General features: G+C 41.1%; 1 protein-coding gene across 3 annotated transcripts in view; it reads left to right on the top strand.

The window, feature by feature from the left end:
• Positions 1-7493, top strand: part of LOC309824402 (tumor necrosis factor receptor superfamily member 10A-like) — a 47921-nt gene extending 40428 nt beyond the window's left edge. For 2 of the 3 annotated variants that reach the window (XM_082657284.1, XM_082657283.1), the window contains 2 exons: positions 4441-4516; positions 5703-7493. In XM_082657284.1, the coding sequence (XP_082513410.1) occupies positions 4441-4516; positions 5703-6016 (390 nt within the window). In that variant the 3' untranslated portion in view covers positions 6017-7493. Of the gene's footprint in view, positions 1-4440; positions 4517-4700; positions 4795-5702 lie in introns of those variants that run through there. The other variant, XM_082657285.1, reaches the window with a different exon arrangement.
• Positions 7494-17945: the final 10452 nt, after the last annotated feature.

Raw genomic sequence — 17945 nt, 5'->3', positions numbered from 1 at the left:
AACCATAATTAAAAATCTTCCAACAAATAAATGTCCAGGACCAGAGGGCTTCACAGGTGAATTCTATCAAACATTTAGAGAAGAGCTAACACCTATCCTTCTCAAATCCAAAAAACTGCAGAGGGAGGAACACTCTCAAATTCATTCTACGAAGCCACCATCACCCTGATACCAAAACCAGAAAAAGATATCACAAACATAGAAAATTATAGACCAATATCACTGATGAACATAGATGCAAAAATAACATAAACCACAGCAAAGAGAATCCAACAACACATTGAAAGGATCATACACCATGACAACTGGGATTTATCCCAGGAATGCAAGGATTCTTCAATATACGCAATCAATGTGATACGCCATATTAACAAATTGAAGAATAAAAACCATATGATCATCTCAATAGATGCAGAAAAAGCTTTTGACAAAATTCAACACCAATTTATGAAAAAAACTCTCCAGAAAATGGGCATAGAGGGAACCTACCTCAACACAATAAAGACCATATATGACAAACCCACAGCAAACATCATACTCAATGGTGAAAAACTGAAAGCATTTCCACTAAGATCAGGAACAAGACAAGGTTGCCCACTCTCACCATTCTTATTCAACATAGTTTTGGAAGTCACAGCCACAGCAATCAGAGAAGAAAAAGAAATAAAAGGAAGCCGAATTGGCAAAGAAGAAATAAAACTGTTACTGTTTGCAGATGATGATACTATATATAGAAAATCCTAAAGATGCCACCAGAAAACTACTAGAGCTAATCAATGAATTTGGTATTGTTGCAAGATACAAAATTAATGCACAGAAATCTCTGGCATTCCTATACACTAACAATGAAAAATCAGAAAGAGAAATTAAGGAAACAATCCCATTTACCATCATAACAAAAAGAATAAAAAACCTAGGAATAAACCTACCTAAGGAGGTGAAAGACTTGTACTCAGAAAACTATAAAACACTGATGAAAGAAATCAAAGATGACATAAACAGATGGAGAAATATACCACATTCTTGGATTGGAAGAATCGATATTGTGAAAATGACTATACTACCCAAAGCAATCTACAGATTCAATGCAATCCCTATCAAATTACCAATGGCATTTTTCACATAATTGGAACAAATAATTTTACAATTCATATGAAAACATAAAAGACCCCAAATAGCTAAAGCAATCTTGAGAAAGAAAAATGAAGCTGGAGGAATCAGGCTCCCTGACTTCCAACTACACTACAAAGCTACAGTAATCAAGACAGTATGGTACTGGCACAAAAACAAAAAGAGAAATATAGATCAATGGTACAGGCTAGAAAGCTCAGAGATAAACCCACACACATATAGTCACCTAATTTACAACAAAGGAGGCAAGAACATACAATGGAGAAAAGACAGCCTCTTCAATAAGTGGTTCTGGGAAAACTGGACAGCTACCTGTAAAAGACTGAAATTAGAACACTACCTAACACCATACACAAAACAAACTCCAAATGAATTAAAGACCTCAATGTAAGACGAGACACTATAAAACTCTTAGAGGAAAACATAGGGAAAACACTCTTTGACATAAACCACAGCAAAATCATTTTTGACCCACCCTCTAGAGTAATGAAAACAAAAACAAAAATAAACGAATGGGACCTAATTAAACTTAAACTCTTGCACAGCAAAGGAAACCATAAACAAGACGAAAAGACAACCCTCAGTTCTCACTATGGAGAACAGTACGGAGGTTCCTTAAAAAACTAAAAACAGAACTACTACATGACCCAGCAATCTCACTGCTGGGCACATACCCTGAGAAAACCATAATTCAAAAAGAATCATGTACCACAATGTTCATTGCAGCACTATTTACAATAGCCAGGACATGGAAGCAACCTAAATGTCCATCGACAGATGAATGGATAAAGAAGATGTGGTACATATATACAATGGAATATTACTCAGCCATAAAAGGAAATGAAATTGAGTTATTTGTAGTGAGGTGGATGGATCTAGAGTCTGTCATACAGAGTGAAGTAAGTCAGAAAGAGAAAAACAAATACCGTATGCTAACGTATATATATGGAATCTAAAAAAAACAAAATGGTACTGATGAACATAGTGACAGGGCAGGAATAAAGACGCAGACATAGAGGAGGGACTTGAGGACACCGCGGGGAGGGGGAAGCTGGGGCGAAGCGAAAGTAGCATCAACATATATACACTATCAAAAGTAAAATAGATACCGAGTGGGAAGCAGCAGCATAGCACAGGGACATCAGCTAGGTGCTTTGCAATGACTTAGAGGGGTTGGATAGGGATGGTGGGAGGGAGGCTCAAGAGGGAGGGGATATGGGGATATATGTATGCATATGGCTGATTCACTTTGTTGTACAACAGAACCTAACACAGTATTGTGAAGCAATTATATTCCAATAAAGATGTATTTAAAAAAAAAGAAAATGTGGTATATACATACAATGGAATATTGTTCAACCTTAAAAAATAAGGAAATCCCGCAATATGCTACAACATGGATGTGCCTTGAGGACATTATGCTAAGTGAAATAGGCCAGTCACAAAAGGACAAATACTGCATGATTTCACTTATATGAGATATCCAAAATAGTCATACTCACAGAAGCAAGAAATAGAATGATGCTTGCCAGGGGCTAGGGAGAGGGGCAAATGGGTAGTTGCTAATCGACTTGTATAAAATTTCAGTTGTGCAAGATGGATGAATTCTAGAGATCTGCATTACCACAATGTGCCTATAGATAATAATAAATGTATTGTACTCTTAAAAATCTGTTAAGAGGGTAGATCTCATGTTAAGTGTTCTTACCACAATAAATACAAAAAAGAAAGAAAAAAACCCAGATTAATGGATACGAAGATGTGAGATATACATGTATACACACACACACACACACACACACACATACACACAATGGAATACTACTCAGCCGTAAAAAAGAATGAAATTTTGCCATTTGCAGCGACATGGATGGACCTGGAGGGTATTATGCTTAATGAAATAAGTCAGACAGAGAAAGACAAATACTGTATGTTATCACCTAATGTGGCATTTAAGAAATAAAAAAACAAATGAATATAACAAGAAAGAAGCAGAGTCACAGATATAGAGAACAAATTAGTGGTTACCGGGGGAAAGGGAAGGTGGGAGGCCAAAATAGGGGTAGGGGATTAAGAGGTACAAATTACTATATACAAAACAAATATCTACAAAAATAGATTGTACAGCACAGGGAATATAGCCAATATTTTATAATCACTTTAAATGGAGTATAATCTCTAAAAATTCTGAATCTGCATTGTACACCTGATACTAATATAATATTGTAAATCAACTATAACTCAATGAAAAAATATATGAATGAAAAAAGGAGATAGCATTTCAAGTCAAGGGTTTTTATTATGACTCAATAAGATTTGAGTTCTTCAGATAAGTTATGACTATTTCTTGTCAAAGCTGTTTCTTTATTACTCTTAATGGTTGGATCCTCTTATAATCTCATTTTCTAATATGTTGTTTCTGCTATGTTTTTAACATTCATCAAGACATGCACTCATTTTTAACTACTGTAGCTTAAACCTTAGGTTTTTAAAATATTCAGCCATATTAAAATCATAATTATTTTTTCTGCCCCCTTCCCCTAGTTTTGCCTCATTTTTTCTTCACATCTTGCTTGCTGCATAGTCCAGAACTTATGTTCAAAGATGCTTAGAGAAGGCAGATATTTTGCTCTTGATTTGATTCCACTGGGAATGCCTCCAACATTTCACCATTAGGAATGATGCTGACTCTTGTGTTCATATAGAAAATTTTATCATTGTGGATGCAGCCTCCTATTTTTAGGTATTTTTACAAAGTCAGAGTTCATGTTTACTTCTACCAAATGCCTTTCCAGTCTCCATGGAGGCTATCAGATGCTTTCATTCCCTTATTTAGGCTATTGATATGGTACATTATTGCTGATCAAAGCACCTTCATGTACATGGAATAGACACTTACTTTAGATTTTCCAAAATGCCCTTGTAAATACTCTTCATTTGAGTCACAAGAAGGCTGGGATGGAGTGCTTGTCTCCTGACGAGGTGGGTGGGAAAGGACTAGAAGGGCAGAAGGGACTGTGTGGGTGCTGGGAATGTTCTGTGTCTTGATTGGGTGATGGCTACTCAGCTGTATACAGTTGTCAAAACTGGAGCAGATACTTAAGAAGTGAGCATTACTGCAGGGAACATGTCCCTCCATGAGTACATGAGCCTGTGAACTGCTCAGGGCGAGAGGTTCCTCTCCATCTCCACAGAGACCCGGGAGGGAAGGTGGCTGCCCATGTCACGCAGCGGGCTGGTTGCCGGGCTCAGTTCTGGAACCCAGGACCCCTGATTAAGACCAAGGCTGTTCTCCACTGTGTTTTACAGGAACCAACAGAAGATGAAGCATCTCACACGAGAAGAAGGCTGCTGGTTCCAGCAAACGGTGCAGACCCCACTGAAAGTGAGTGCTTTCCCCGGGCACTGGGGCAGGAGTGGAGGGAGGAGGGACAGTGCCCTAACTGCCGTCCCCATAGCTGTTAGGGCAACTCAGAGCAGGGATGGCTTGTCATTGGACCTTCGGGACTCTAATTCCCTCTCTGCCCCCTCTTCTTCTCCCCACCCTGCACCCCTCTGTCCCCTAACAGTGTCCCATAACACCTCCCTGTCCTTCCCTGCCCCCCATCCTCCCTCCTCCCCTGTTGCTCAGGGCCAGGTTGGCCCACCCTGAGGCATCTAAGGGGCTGTGCCGTCCAGCAGGGCACCCAGGGGCCGCAGGAGGCTGTGGAGCATCTGACCTGTGGCCAAATCTGATGAGCTGTAGTGTAACTCGATACTGTATTGCAAAGAACTGGTAGGAAAAAGGACTGTAATATGTCTCATTAACAGTTTGTTGTATACTGATTACATGCTGAAATGAAAATTTTTAGAATATATTGAGTTAGTACCCTATTTTATGAAAATTAGCTATTACTTGTTACTTTTTACGTTTTTCAGTGTAGCCGTTAGAAAATATAAATTTGTATCGGGGCCCACCTTATGTACCTATGCACGGTGGTGTGCACTGCATTTCACACGTCTCATTGAATCCCCAGTACAGTCCCGTGAGGTGGGTGGTGCTTGCTCCATTTTATGGGTTAAATTCTTGCTCCGAGTCTGTCCCCATCTAGCTCTGCCACAGTGTCAGTCAGCGAGGCCGAGCTGGGTGTGAGGCCAGAGACCTTCCTCCCTCCAGGCCCTTGCTCTGTCCCCACTGCAGAGGTGGCAGCCAGGGGACCTCACTCTCGTGAGAACGGCAGGTGTCCTCCTCTGAGGTCTGTTGCACCACTGTGTCCCGCCCTCTGTCTCCTACCACAGACTGCCTTCTCCCTCCATGACGTCCATCTCCCCTCCCTGGTGGGCCCTCATCCCCCCTTAGGGCAGGACTCTCTGGAGACCTGGACTCCCTGCAGTGCCTTGGGCACAGGTGAGGCCCATGCAGTGTGGCCTGATTCTCTGCTGATGGGAAGCATGTCAGGGACGCAGAGCAGCAGGTTCACCAGCAGAGGGCGCTCCTCAGGTCCCACCCTGGGGTCTAGGCCTGACTGAGGGTCCTCTGCCCTTTCTAAAGCCTGTCCCAACTCTGTCTCTGTGACTTTCCCTCAACCTAGGTCTGAGACTATTCTTCGATTACTTTGCAACCGCCGTGTCCCCTAACTCCTGGGACTCACTCATGAGGCAGTTGGGCCTCACGCGAAATGAGATCCTTCTGGCCAGAGAAGGGGTCCGGGTCCCTCGGGATGCCTTGTATGAAATGCTAGAGACCTGGGTCAGCAACAAGGGACGGGCGGCTTCAGTCAACACCCTGCTGGATGCCTTGGAAACGCTGGGGGAAAGACTGGCAAAGGAGACAATTCGGGACCACCTGCTGGGCTCGGGAAAGTATGTCTATGAAGATGGTGAAGCAGGCTCTGCTGTGTCCTGAGTCTAAAAGAATCTCTGTATGAAACTACAGCTTCCCTACTTTACCTTTTCTTCTGGAAAGGGACACATGATTGGACACCAGCCTGGATGAAACAGCCGGTACTTGACGAATACTTGAAGGAACACTATCATTCGATATATGCAGAAGTTGTAGAGTTCTAGAACTTTTCAGTAAAATGAGTAATTTTTATGAAATGTCATTGATAAATGATGGTGGAAATATTTATAAATATTTATGCTCGTGTATGTACTGAGAGTTGATTTAGGATGTCATTTAGTTCAGAGCACTTTGTCATCCTACCAGAACTGCACGTTTTACTTGTATTTTTTATTTTGGGACATCCACCCATGTTATGTGCGTACTTAATTATGTCTAATGACGACTTAATATTTTATGATAAGCATCTTTCCATTTTAATATTTTTGTATAGATTTATATGAACGTGGGAAACCTTTTGGAAAGGTTACTTACTAGGTTGACTACGTGGGTTCCCTGGAAGGGAGCAGGCAACCATAAAATCAGTAAAAATACAGAGCAGGGAGGACGAAGCCCACTGCAGTGGGAGGCACTGGTGGGATCAATTCTCCCTCATACGGGAGTCTGACTTTGTCTAGGATTAGATGACCAGCAACTTTTAAAGTGTCCATCATTTCCCACTGACAATTTTATAGGTGTGGGATTATTTATATTATTTATTGGTAGATGTTTACAAATGAGGAGAGAGTGAGGAGAAGTAGCATCCACATGCAGCCCTGTGTCTGGTATCCATGAACTGGGCTGTCATGCGTGGGCCTCCTCCTGTTCATCTATGGACCTGAGTGGGAAGGGTGGGACATGGGTGGGACACGTGAGTGTCAAATAGCTTCTATGTCATGTGCCACGTCTGGTTTTGTTAGTGAACCTTCAGTTCTATCTGGGCTCCAGGGAGAGAGGACAGGGATCTGCTCCTGGTGTCTGCCATGGTCTCTGGGAGGAAGAGGGGACAGTGCTCATGGATTGTGTTCAATGTTGGCTGACTCAGCACTACTAGATGAGCCCTCTCACTTACGGTGGTCTGTGAATCTGCGTCCCAGAACAGCCTTTTTAGGGTACAGATTCCAAATATGAGGAGCTTAGTGCCTCTGTAAGCATCCCACTTCTGCATGAAAGGGAACACATAAACACAAATTCTTATTTTCTTTTTACCATTAGAATGTATACTTTATTTTTAAAAAATTTTCCATTTTTAAAAATTGAACTATAGTTGGTTTACAACTAAGCCTTCACGCCACAACTAATAATCTCGTGTGCCTCAACAAGAGAGCCCACGTGCCACAACTACAGAGCCCACACACTCCGGATCCCTGCACGCCGCAACTAGAGAGAGAAAACCCGTACGCGACCACTAGAGAGAAGCCTGAGATCCACAACTAGAGAGAAACTGGAGCAGACTACGCACTGTAACGAAAGATCCCGCATGCCTCAACAGAGGTCCCTTGTGATGCAACTAAGACACAACACAGCCAAAAAAAATAAAGAAAATACATAAATAAAATAAATAAATATTAAACTCTCATCCACTGCTGGGATGAGTGGAAAGTGTGCAACCTCTTTGGAGATGTCTGGAAATACCTGCCAAAGCTGAATATACACATACCTTTTAATCCAACAATTCTACTCAAGGGCTTCTGTGAAATACAAGAGAAAACATTTGCAAGTGAAATGAAATGAAAAACTGGGAAACCTCTAAAATACCCATCAAGAGTAGAACTGATCATAGAATTCAATTCACACAATAGAGTCCTCTAGAGCAAGGAGACTGAACAAACTATAACTACATGTAACAGTATTGATGACTCTCACAAATACAATGTTAAGACATGAAAGATTGACAACTGGAAATGAATTCTACTTATGGAACATGCAGAATCTAAGGTGTCAAAAGTGAAGGTGGTGGTTTCTGTTGGGTGTTGATGATAGGAAGGAGGTGTGAGTGGGGCCTCTGGGGTATTGGTCACGTGTTGCGTCACTGTGAAAATTCATCCAACTTATGAAAAGAGCACAAATATATTCTTTTGTATGTATGTTATACTTCAATAAAAACTTTAAAGTGTGCCTCATAAAAAGATGCTGTTTGAGGGTGCTGCCAGTAGATGCCCTTATGTGCAAGGGGCTTAGGAAGGGGCTGTCCTGGGGGACTCTGCCAAGGAATGGAGGCCAGGAAGACATGTAGAGGGAGGAAATGGGAAGTCCCAGGGGTCTCCACAAAGACAGTAGAGGCAACACAGCCCCTCCCCCAGAGAAACTGAGGCCCTGACAACAGGCAAGGGAAGAACGGAAATGGCCTTACTCACTCGGCAGACGGCCTTCCCTCTCGAGAAGTCCTCAGCACACAGCATGTCCTCGTGCACAGAGAAGTTCTTGCCTTTTCTAGGTCCATATAATATATTACAGAAGTTGTAATTCATCTACTCACCCCTCCATCCATTTGCCCATGCACCCATCTTTTGATCCGTCTCCACTCACTCCATCTATCTCTGCCTACCATCCTTGCACCCACCCACCCATCTTCCCTTCCAGCCACTCATCCTCCCACCTACCCTTCGCCCATCCATCCTCTCATCTAATCACACATTTATTCCTCTGTCCTTGTGTTCAGTATCTTTTAGACACTAATGATACACGAGAACATTTTTACTTGGGGGAGCCGGTGACACCGAGCAGGGCCCTGTGGGGCTCCTGGGCACAAAGCCTTTCTGTGTCCCCCATTTCTTTGATCACAGGAAATAGACTTCATTCAGCCTCCATGACCTTCTCTGAGTTCCACCGGGCAGATTCAAGCAGTTGTTAATTAGGGAAGGGAGGGGATACGAGACCAGTGAGAAACAGTCAAGAGAAACAACAGTGCAGCCTTGGGGCAAGGTCCTGGCTCCCCATCAACGGATACACAAAACAATATCTTTGAGCTGTTTTCTGATACTGAAACCCCCTCCAGGTGAGAGAGGTTAATGACTAACAATGGTATGCTGCCCACAAGCATGTAGAACCCAGGCCAGTTGGAACCTGAAGGTCGATGATGCTGACTCCTACTTACCTCACAACCACCTCATCAGAAGAATGTCCAAGGGCTGATCATGCATCTTTGAACCATTACTTTAAAACTTCTCACTATCCTCTCCAAGGAGACACACAGTTTTTCGAGGCAGGAGCCTGCTGTGTCCCCCTTTGCCTGGCAAAGTAAGAAAGCTATCCTTTTCTACTTCACCCAAAACTCTGTCTCTGAGATTTGATTTAGCGCCGGTGTACAGAGAAGCTGAGCTTTTGGCATCAACAGGGTAAATGAAGTAAATAAGACAAATTGTTTTAGATCTAAGAAGTGGTGTAAAGGAAGTAAAACAGGGAGATGTGCTATTACAGGTTGCCTGTTGTAGCTCATACGATCAAGTAAAACTCCTCACAGGAGCAGCTGAGTTGTACATGTAAAGAAATGAGTCATGCCAAGGTTAGCAGGGAGAGTAAGCGAGGCCACGGAGGCAGCCAAGGTGGAGGCCCTGAGGTGGTGATGGCCTTGGCATATTCAAGCAGGAAGGAGGCCTGCTGGCTGGGATGGTGTGGGTGAGGGATGTAGTAGGAGATGAGCAGAGAGGAATAGGGGCCAACATTACGCAGGGCCTGAGAGCCAAGGTAGGGAGTTTCGACTTTTTTCTAGGCATAAATGAGAAGGCACTGAGGGTAATGAGCAGGGAACTGGCATGACTCCTGCTTTAAAGCAAACACTCAGACAGCTATGTGGAGACTAAAGTATAGCACACAGGGTGGGATCTCGGAGACCAGTCTGGAGGTCCAGGCAAGAAATGAGGGTCTATAGGACCAGGGTGGCAGCACCTGGGGTATCTCCTAGGTGCCAGGCCCTGCCTGGGGCAGAAGCTAGGATATTAAAACAAGAAATACAGGGTTCCTGTCCTCAGGGAGGAACAGTCTGTGTGTGTGTGTGTGTGTGTGTGTGTGTGTGTGTGTGTGTGTGTGTATGTGTGGTATGTGTGTGTGTGTGGTGTGTATGTGTTGTGTATGTGGTGTGAGAATGCTGGGAACGTGGTTGTTTGTCTTATGATTAGGGACTGTTCCTGACACACTACTAGGCAATGGCCAGGGATCCTGGCACATCCCACCCAATGAAGACAGGCTCTGTTCCAAATGCCTGTAGCACCTCTGTTGCGAAAAACGGTACCAAATTATGACCCTACAAATAATTAACATATATATTCTTTTTCCTCCTAATATGGAACCATAAGCATATCCTCAAACCATAAACACTCCTTTCCTTAATAAAGACTCTGGCTCATAAGTCTTTGCCTACATTTCTCCTCTTTCAATCTTAAAAACCATAATTTTTTTCCTGTGTTACTCAGTTCACCTAATAAGCTTACAAAGTAGATAGCTGAGCTGGGTTGGGAGAAGAGTAAAGTGAGGTTCAGAGAGTGAAACACTCTTAAATCATAATCATTCTAACTTCATCAGGCAGGCTCAGAGGGGAGAAGTCATACATGTGTTTTCCTCCCACTTTTCCCAAGCTCCTCTTATAGCAATGGGAAATCAGCATATTTGTCAGTGGCCTGCAATGGGCCAGAGCCCAAGCATGACCTTTGAGTTGAAGCAAGTCCTCTCAGATCCATGGTTGATTAAAACCTTGGAATCCAGAAACAGAAAGACTTCAAGAACCCAGTCTTGATTCAAAAACTCAAAGATTCCCACACTTTCAGTGCAAACATTTGCACTTAGGGAAACTGAAGCTTTATTTATTTATTTTTATCTATATTTTTGTAACATCTTTATTGGAGTATAATTGCCTTACCATGGTGTGTTAGTTTCTGCTTTATAACAAAGTGAATCAGCTATACATACACATACATCCCCATATCTCTTTCCTCTGGCACCTCCCTCCCTCCCACACCCCCTATCCCACCCCTCTAAAGGTACATGGGATCTTCCCATGGGATCTTCCCAACAGGTTATGGGATATTCCAATCAGGAATGCTAATGTAAAAGACAGTTCATGGTGGCTTAAGGAAAGTAGGATGTGTGCTTTCAGAAAAGAAGGTATGAGGAATGGAAATGTATTTTGTTAGAAGGAAATATGTGATTTTGTCCTACAGCTGGTTATTTCTGAACGGAAAAAAGAAGGGACAAAATACGGCTACAGAAAGTTGCAGAAGATTTGTGGAAACGGAACATTGAGAAAAGAATTTTGTATGTGGTCGGGATTTTCTAAGGTTGGATTAACTTTAATTAGGTAACTGGGTCTTATCAAGAGTAGGCTGATATAAGACTGGATTTGGTTTCTTTCTCTCATAAGAAAACAACATTTTCTGGGAATGCTCCTTTTGATAACAGATTGTGTGAGTTTCTGTGCCTTTAAGTGAGCTGTATTTACTTTTGAAATCTTTTTCTTTTTCCACCTTTGCTCAAGGAATAATTGTATCACAGCAGCCTATGATTCTATTTGACTGGGTGTTTTAAAAGTTCTGGAAATGTTTGACAGATTTCCCAAATATCAAATTCTAATTGGAATTCTTTTGACTTCAGTTAATTTTGGGAGGCTTCATGGGGCCCCTGGAGCCTCCAGACAGAGTTCCTAAACTAACTGTGTTCACTTGGTATGTTAAATTACATGGGAAACATTGTCGAAACTCATTGTTGCCTGTGTCAGATGGAATCATCAGGCTCTCCCCAGTTTTCTCATAGCTGCCAAACAGATAGGGGAAAAGGTTTGGCGTTGTTCTGCTGTCTAGTCTGTCACCTTATTCTATGTCCAAAAAAAAATCCCCTGTGGGAATACTCCCAATGTAGGCCCATAGGTCCTGACCTCCATAGCATTTCCTATTGCACCCAACTCCAATTCCTCCAGGACTTCCTGTTTTGCACCTCTAGGACCCCTTTCACTCAAGGCCTTGGCAGCCCATACCATTTGTTACAGACTACCTATTGGACGGCCACTTCCAAGCAGCCCACATCCTAGGCTTTAGAGATGCTCAAACTTGAGGAATACCCCCAGCATAGGAAAATATTATAGGACAAAAGCCTCCTGGTAGACGTCTCTGGGACACTGTACTTCATTTCTAGGAGCGCTTTTTCACAGTTCCACGTTATTCAACATGGGATGATCCTCGTCTAAGCCAGAAGAAACATCTCTGGATTGTATCCTTAAAAATTGGAAATTTTCAAAAGAGACGGCTGAAAAGGGAAAAACTTAAACTCTATTGTAACATTGCCTGGCCATTGTATAAGTTGGGGAATGGGGAAAAATGGCCTGAAAATGGGTCTCTGTAATATTACCTTGCAATTGGATCTCTACTGTTGCACGACAGGGAAATGGGCTGAAGTTCCCTATGTTCAAGCCTTCATGGTCCTGGGAATTCCCTGGCGGTCCAGGGGTTAGGACTCTGAGCTGTCACTGCTGAGGGCCTGCCTTCGATCCCGGGTCAGGGAACTAAAATCCCACAGATCATGTGGGGCTGCCCAGAAAAAAAAAAAAAAAAAACCTTTCACATGGCAAAAAAATACCACAAGTAACATCAAAAGACAAATGATTGGAAGACAAGTATATCACCATATAAATCAATATCTTTCACAGTTGAAGGGTTAATATCACCACTTTATAAGAACTTTTAAAAACCAAGAAGAAAATACCAGATGTCCTATAGAAAAATGGACACAAGACATGATCAGACAGTTTACCAAAAGAGGTATAAAGAAATGAGAAGATGTTCAACTTCACTCATGGTAAGAGAAATGCAAATTATAACTACGCTGAGATACCATTTCTCACTCATCAGCTTGACAAAAATTCAAAAGCTTGACAGTGCTCTGTATTAGTGACACTGTTAGGAAATAGACATTTTCATATATTGTTGGTGGGAATGCAGAATGGTAGAAGCCTTTTAGAGGGGAGCTGGCCAATATTTAAACTGTATACACATACATACCTATTGACACAGCAAGCACACTTCTAAGCATCTAAAGAGTCACTTGCAGTTTTATGAATATACACAGGCACACGGTTCTTTTTCACAGCATTATTTACAGTTGCAAAATATTGAAAATGGCTTGAATGTTTAAGCATAGGAGGCTCTATCAACTGCAGCATATACACAATGGAGTAAAACGCACGTGAGAAAAAGTCTGAGAAAGAAGATATTAATGAAATATTATGGAGGAAATGTTATTAAGTGAAAAGAGCAAAGGGAAAAAAGCATATATAGTTTGTTACCTCTTGTGTCAGAAAGAAGGAAAAATAATGAACATAGTGTTTGACTATATATCCTCAGTCTTGGGCAGTTTATCTTTATATGTTTGTTAGAATTACAAAGAACTCTTCAACTCTTCAGTAGGTTTGGTTCTTATAGCAGTACGGTGAAGCAGTTTTGAAACTACTTTGGATGCATTATAGGATTCAGCAAATGAGTACATGTTGTTGGGAGCCTGGGTTCTCACTGTGGAAGAGAAGTCATACAAATATGGAATGGGACAAAGCAGGGAAGAATCCCACGAGGATGAGCGGGAGTTGGAAGTACTGGTGTGAACTTAAGATTTGGTAAGATCTGTATACGTGTGTCTGTACATGCTTATGTGCCCATGCATATTTGTATGCATATATATTTGTATATGTGTGTATACACCCATGTATTTTCTATGTCTGTCCACTGAAAAGTCCAAGAAGAATGCTCCAGTAGCAGTGAGCACATCTAGCATCCAGATCTTAGTCTCTTTCCAGATCACATCTTTGCTTTGCTTTTTCCCCCTGCCCTATCCTGTCTTCCCCACTCCCCTGTTGATGAGAGCATTCTCTCAATCATTGCCCCATGTGTCCCCGTTGAAGTTTTGCTTCTGGTGAGCCTGACCCAATGCAGTTGGTACTGGCAGTAGTCCTAAGAAGCAGATGAGATTGTAGAGATGAATCACCTTTTAGCTAGAGGCAAGGATGACCCCACGTGTAGTGTTAGATGGAGTATTCCTAATCCCTGGTATGCTTCAGCAGTGACTGCTGATAAGGAAGTGGAGGCACTGGACAGTGCAACCTCTAGCATTGTACAAGTCCTGAAAAAATAGTAACCAAGAACAATGGCATTAGCGCCACTGCTGCTGTAGAGGAGATGATGAACCCCAATCTCCCTTACAGGAGAATTCATAGTGTGTGGTCTCTGTAGGGGCATGGGGTAAACTTTTCTCCCTCACAAGGCTCTCAGCATCCTCACATCAAGTCAGATGTGACCTGAGTTAAACTCATGTTGCAGATCCCAGCTCTATTTCTGGTGCATCCCACATGGAACAGTCATCAACTGTTTTTTTCGTAACATTTTTAAGCCTGTTAAGATTTTGCATTTATCAGCTGGCCTCTATGATTTATCCCCTCTTCCCTTAACTGAATTGCCTTGAGGTAATTATGAACAGTCCCACGTGTTCGCTTAAGAATGGCTGGGCATTCTCTTCTTATACCTTGTAAATACGGGTAGTAGCCACTCTGTTATATTTTTAGTTTGGGGAAGAGAAGTGCTATAGGGTAGGTTTGGAGATCATGGAATTTGCAGCCAAATAACCAGAGTTCAAATCACAGTTTATATGTGTGACCTTAGGGGCAAGGTAGTTAACCTCTCTGGGCCTCCATTTAGAAATCTGTCAATACGGGAAGGATGTTGCAGATAATGGCATCCATCACAGGGCTGTTGTGAGGATTAAATATGTTAATAAATGTAAAGTGCTTACAACAGTGTTTAGCATGTAGGGAGTATCATATAAATGTTAGCTTTTATTATTTCAACTCACAGAAATCCAAATCATAACTCTTTGACTCAATATACATTACAGCCTTCAGTTAGAGAATGTTCCCTTAGCAAAGCTATATTTCATTCTTCTATGTTTTGAGCAGAATGGTTGGCTGAAGTCTGAAATCATCCCTGCCTTTGAGGACTGCATAGAAAGTAGCAAAATATAACACACTCAAGTTAAAATTCTCGATTTTTTTTCTTTTATCATTTCTCCTTACCCTATATTTTGTGTCCCAGGATAAGTACGTACCTGTTTGAGCACACATTTTCATCACCATGTAATAAAGATGTCTAATTTTCTTGCCTGGAATAACTGAATATCCTCTTCTACCCCCATTCAGCCAATTTTAAATATTGAGGTCTGCACCTCGAAATGCCATTTCCAGGTGGGTCATTCTTTACGAAGAATACAGGAAATTATACAGCAGTGGCTTAAATATATTGCAGTTTATCCTTCTCACCTAATAAGAAATCCAGGGCTGGAGAGATAGCTCAATGATGTGATGAAGGACCCAGGTAAGTTTTATCACCCTGCCACAGCATCTTTGGAAAGTGTTATTTTGCTTTCAAGTGTGCATGATTGACCTATAAAGGACAACAGAAGTTGGAAGGAGCTATGCTGGATCAGGAAAACAAGTAAGTTCTCAAATCTCTCAGGTGGTATTTCATTGGCAAGTATTGTGTCAAACTGTAACTATTTTGTGGCCAGTGTTCAGAACAGAAACAAAGCGGGGGGCGGGGGCGGTGTCACACTCTAAGTAATTAAAGGGAAACACCTGTTCTTCTGTTTCTTTGCATTGTAGCTTAAAGAGAAAGAAGAGACAAGTGCACCCCAATGTTCACAGCAGCCCTATTCACAATAGCCAGGACATAGAAACAACCTAAATGTCCATCAGCAGAGGAATGGATAAAGAAGATATGGTACATATATACAGTGGAATATTACCCATAAAAAGCAACAAAATTGGGTCATTTGTAGAGATGTGGATGGACCTAGAGACTGTCATACATAGTGAAGTAAGTCAGAAAGAGAAAAACGAATATCGTATATTAACGCATATATTTGGAATCTGAAAAAATTGGTATAGACGATCTTATTTACAAAGCAGAAATACAGGCACAGATGTAGAGAAAAAACGCATGGATACCAAGGGGGAAAGCGGGTGTGGGATGAATTGGGAGACTGGGATTGACATATATACACGCTTGATACTATATATAAAATAGATAACTAATGAGAGCCTACTGTATAGAACAGGGAACTCTACTCAGGGCTCTGTGGTGACCTAAATGGGAAGGAAATCCAGTAAAGGGGGGATATATGTATATGTATAGCTGATTCACTTTGCTGTACAACAGAAACTAACACAACACTGTAAAGCAAATATACTCCGATTAAAAAAAAAAAATAGACTCCACATTCCCAGTGCAGGGGGACTGGGTTTGAACCCTGATCAGGGAACTAGATCCCACATGCGGCAACGAAGATCCCACATGCCACAACTGAGACCTAGAGCAGCCAAATAAATAAATATTTAGAAAAAATAGAACAGAAACAAAAGCGGGGACTGTCATTCTGTTTCTTTGCATTGTAGCTTAAAGAAAAAGACTGCCTGCAGGAAATACTATTTTTAGCTTCACTGTGGGCCAGCATGGAGTCAATGAGAAATCCCTGATACGAATTTTTGAAGTGTCACAGGACATTTTCAATAATGGATAGAACATACAGACCTAAAATCAATAAAGGAACAGTTAACTTTCAACAACATTATAAACCAAATGGACCTAAGAGCCATATATAGAAAATTCGAACCAACAGTTAGATATTATTCTCAACTCTACATGGAACTTTCTCCTAGATCACATATTAGGTCACAAAACAAGTCTTAATAAAATTAGCAAGACTGAATTATAATAAGTATTTTTTCTGTTCACCATGGAATGTAAATAAAAAGCAAGATAAAAAAAGCTGGAAAATTCACAATGTGTGGAAATTAAATAATATAATCTTGAGAAAGATTATTTTGTTTTCAAAAATGAAAACAAAAGAGAAATTAGAAAATATCTTGAAAAAAATTAAAATGAAAACAGTATACCAAAACATATGGGATACATCAAAAGCAGTTCTACAAGGGAAGTTTATAGTCATAAATCCCTAGATTAAGATAAAAGAAAAATCTCAAATAAACAACTTAACAGCATACCTCAAGAAACAAAAAGAACAAAGTAAGCTCAAATTTAGCAGAGGTAAGGAAATAAAGAGCAGAACAGAAATAAATGAAATACAGACTAGAAAAACAATAGAAAAGATTAATGAAATTAAGAGCCGAGTTTTTTAAAAAGAAAAACAAAAATTGACAAATCCTTAGCTAGTCTAACAAAGACAGAGAGAGAAAGAGATCCCAATAAAATCAAACAGGTATGAAAGGAAACATAAAATGGTTTCCACAGAGATACAAAGGATTATAAGGGACTGTTATGATTAATTGCATATCCAATTGGATAACCTAGAAGAAATGGATAATTCCTAGAAACACACAACCTGCAAAGATTAAGTAAAAAAGAAATAGAAAACCTAAAGAGATCTAAAACTGGTAAGGAGATTGAATCAGTAATCAAAAGAATCTCAGCAGAGAAAAGCCCAAGATCAGATGTCTTCACAGATGAATTATCTCACCATTTGAAGAAGATTAATGCCAATCTTTCTGAAACTCTTGCTTACTCCATTTGGGATACTCTAACAAAATACCACTGACTGAGTAGCTTATAAATAATAGCTCACCATTCTGGAGGCTGGAAGTCTGACATTATGGCATCATCACACTTGGATGAGACTATTCTTTCTGACCCATAGTTGGTACCTTCTCTCTGTGTTCTCACATCATGAAAGGGGCTAGAGGTATCTTTGGAGCCTTTTATTAAAAAAAAAAATAAGGGCACTAATCCCATTTATGAGTGCTCTGCCCTCATGACCTAAGCAACTCCCAAAGGCCCCACCTACTCTTACTATCACATCAGGCATTAGGTTTTTAACATATGAAATTTGGAAGGACATATTCAAACCATAGCAAGCTCTTGCTAAATACTGAAAAACGGTGAACTCTTCCAAACTAATTTTACAAGTCCAG

The sequence above is a fragment of the Grampus griseus genome (genome assembly GCF_964374135.1).
Source record: "Grampus griseus genome assembly, chromosome: 6".
NCBI classification, from domain to species: Eukaryota; Metazoa; Chordata; class Mammalia; order Artiodactyla; family Delphinidae; genus Grampus; species Grampus griseus.
This window is presented reverse-complemented; position numbering and strand designations above follow the sequence as displayed.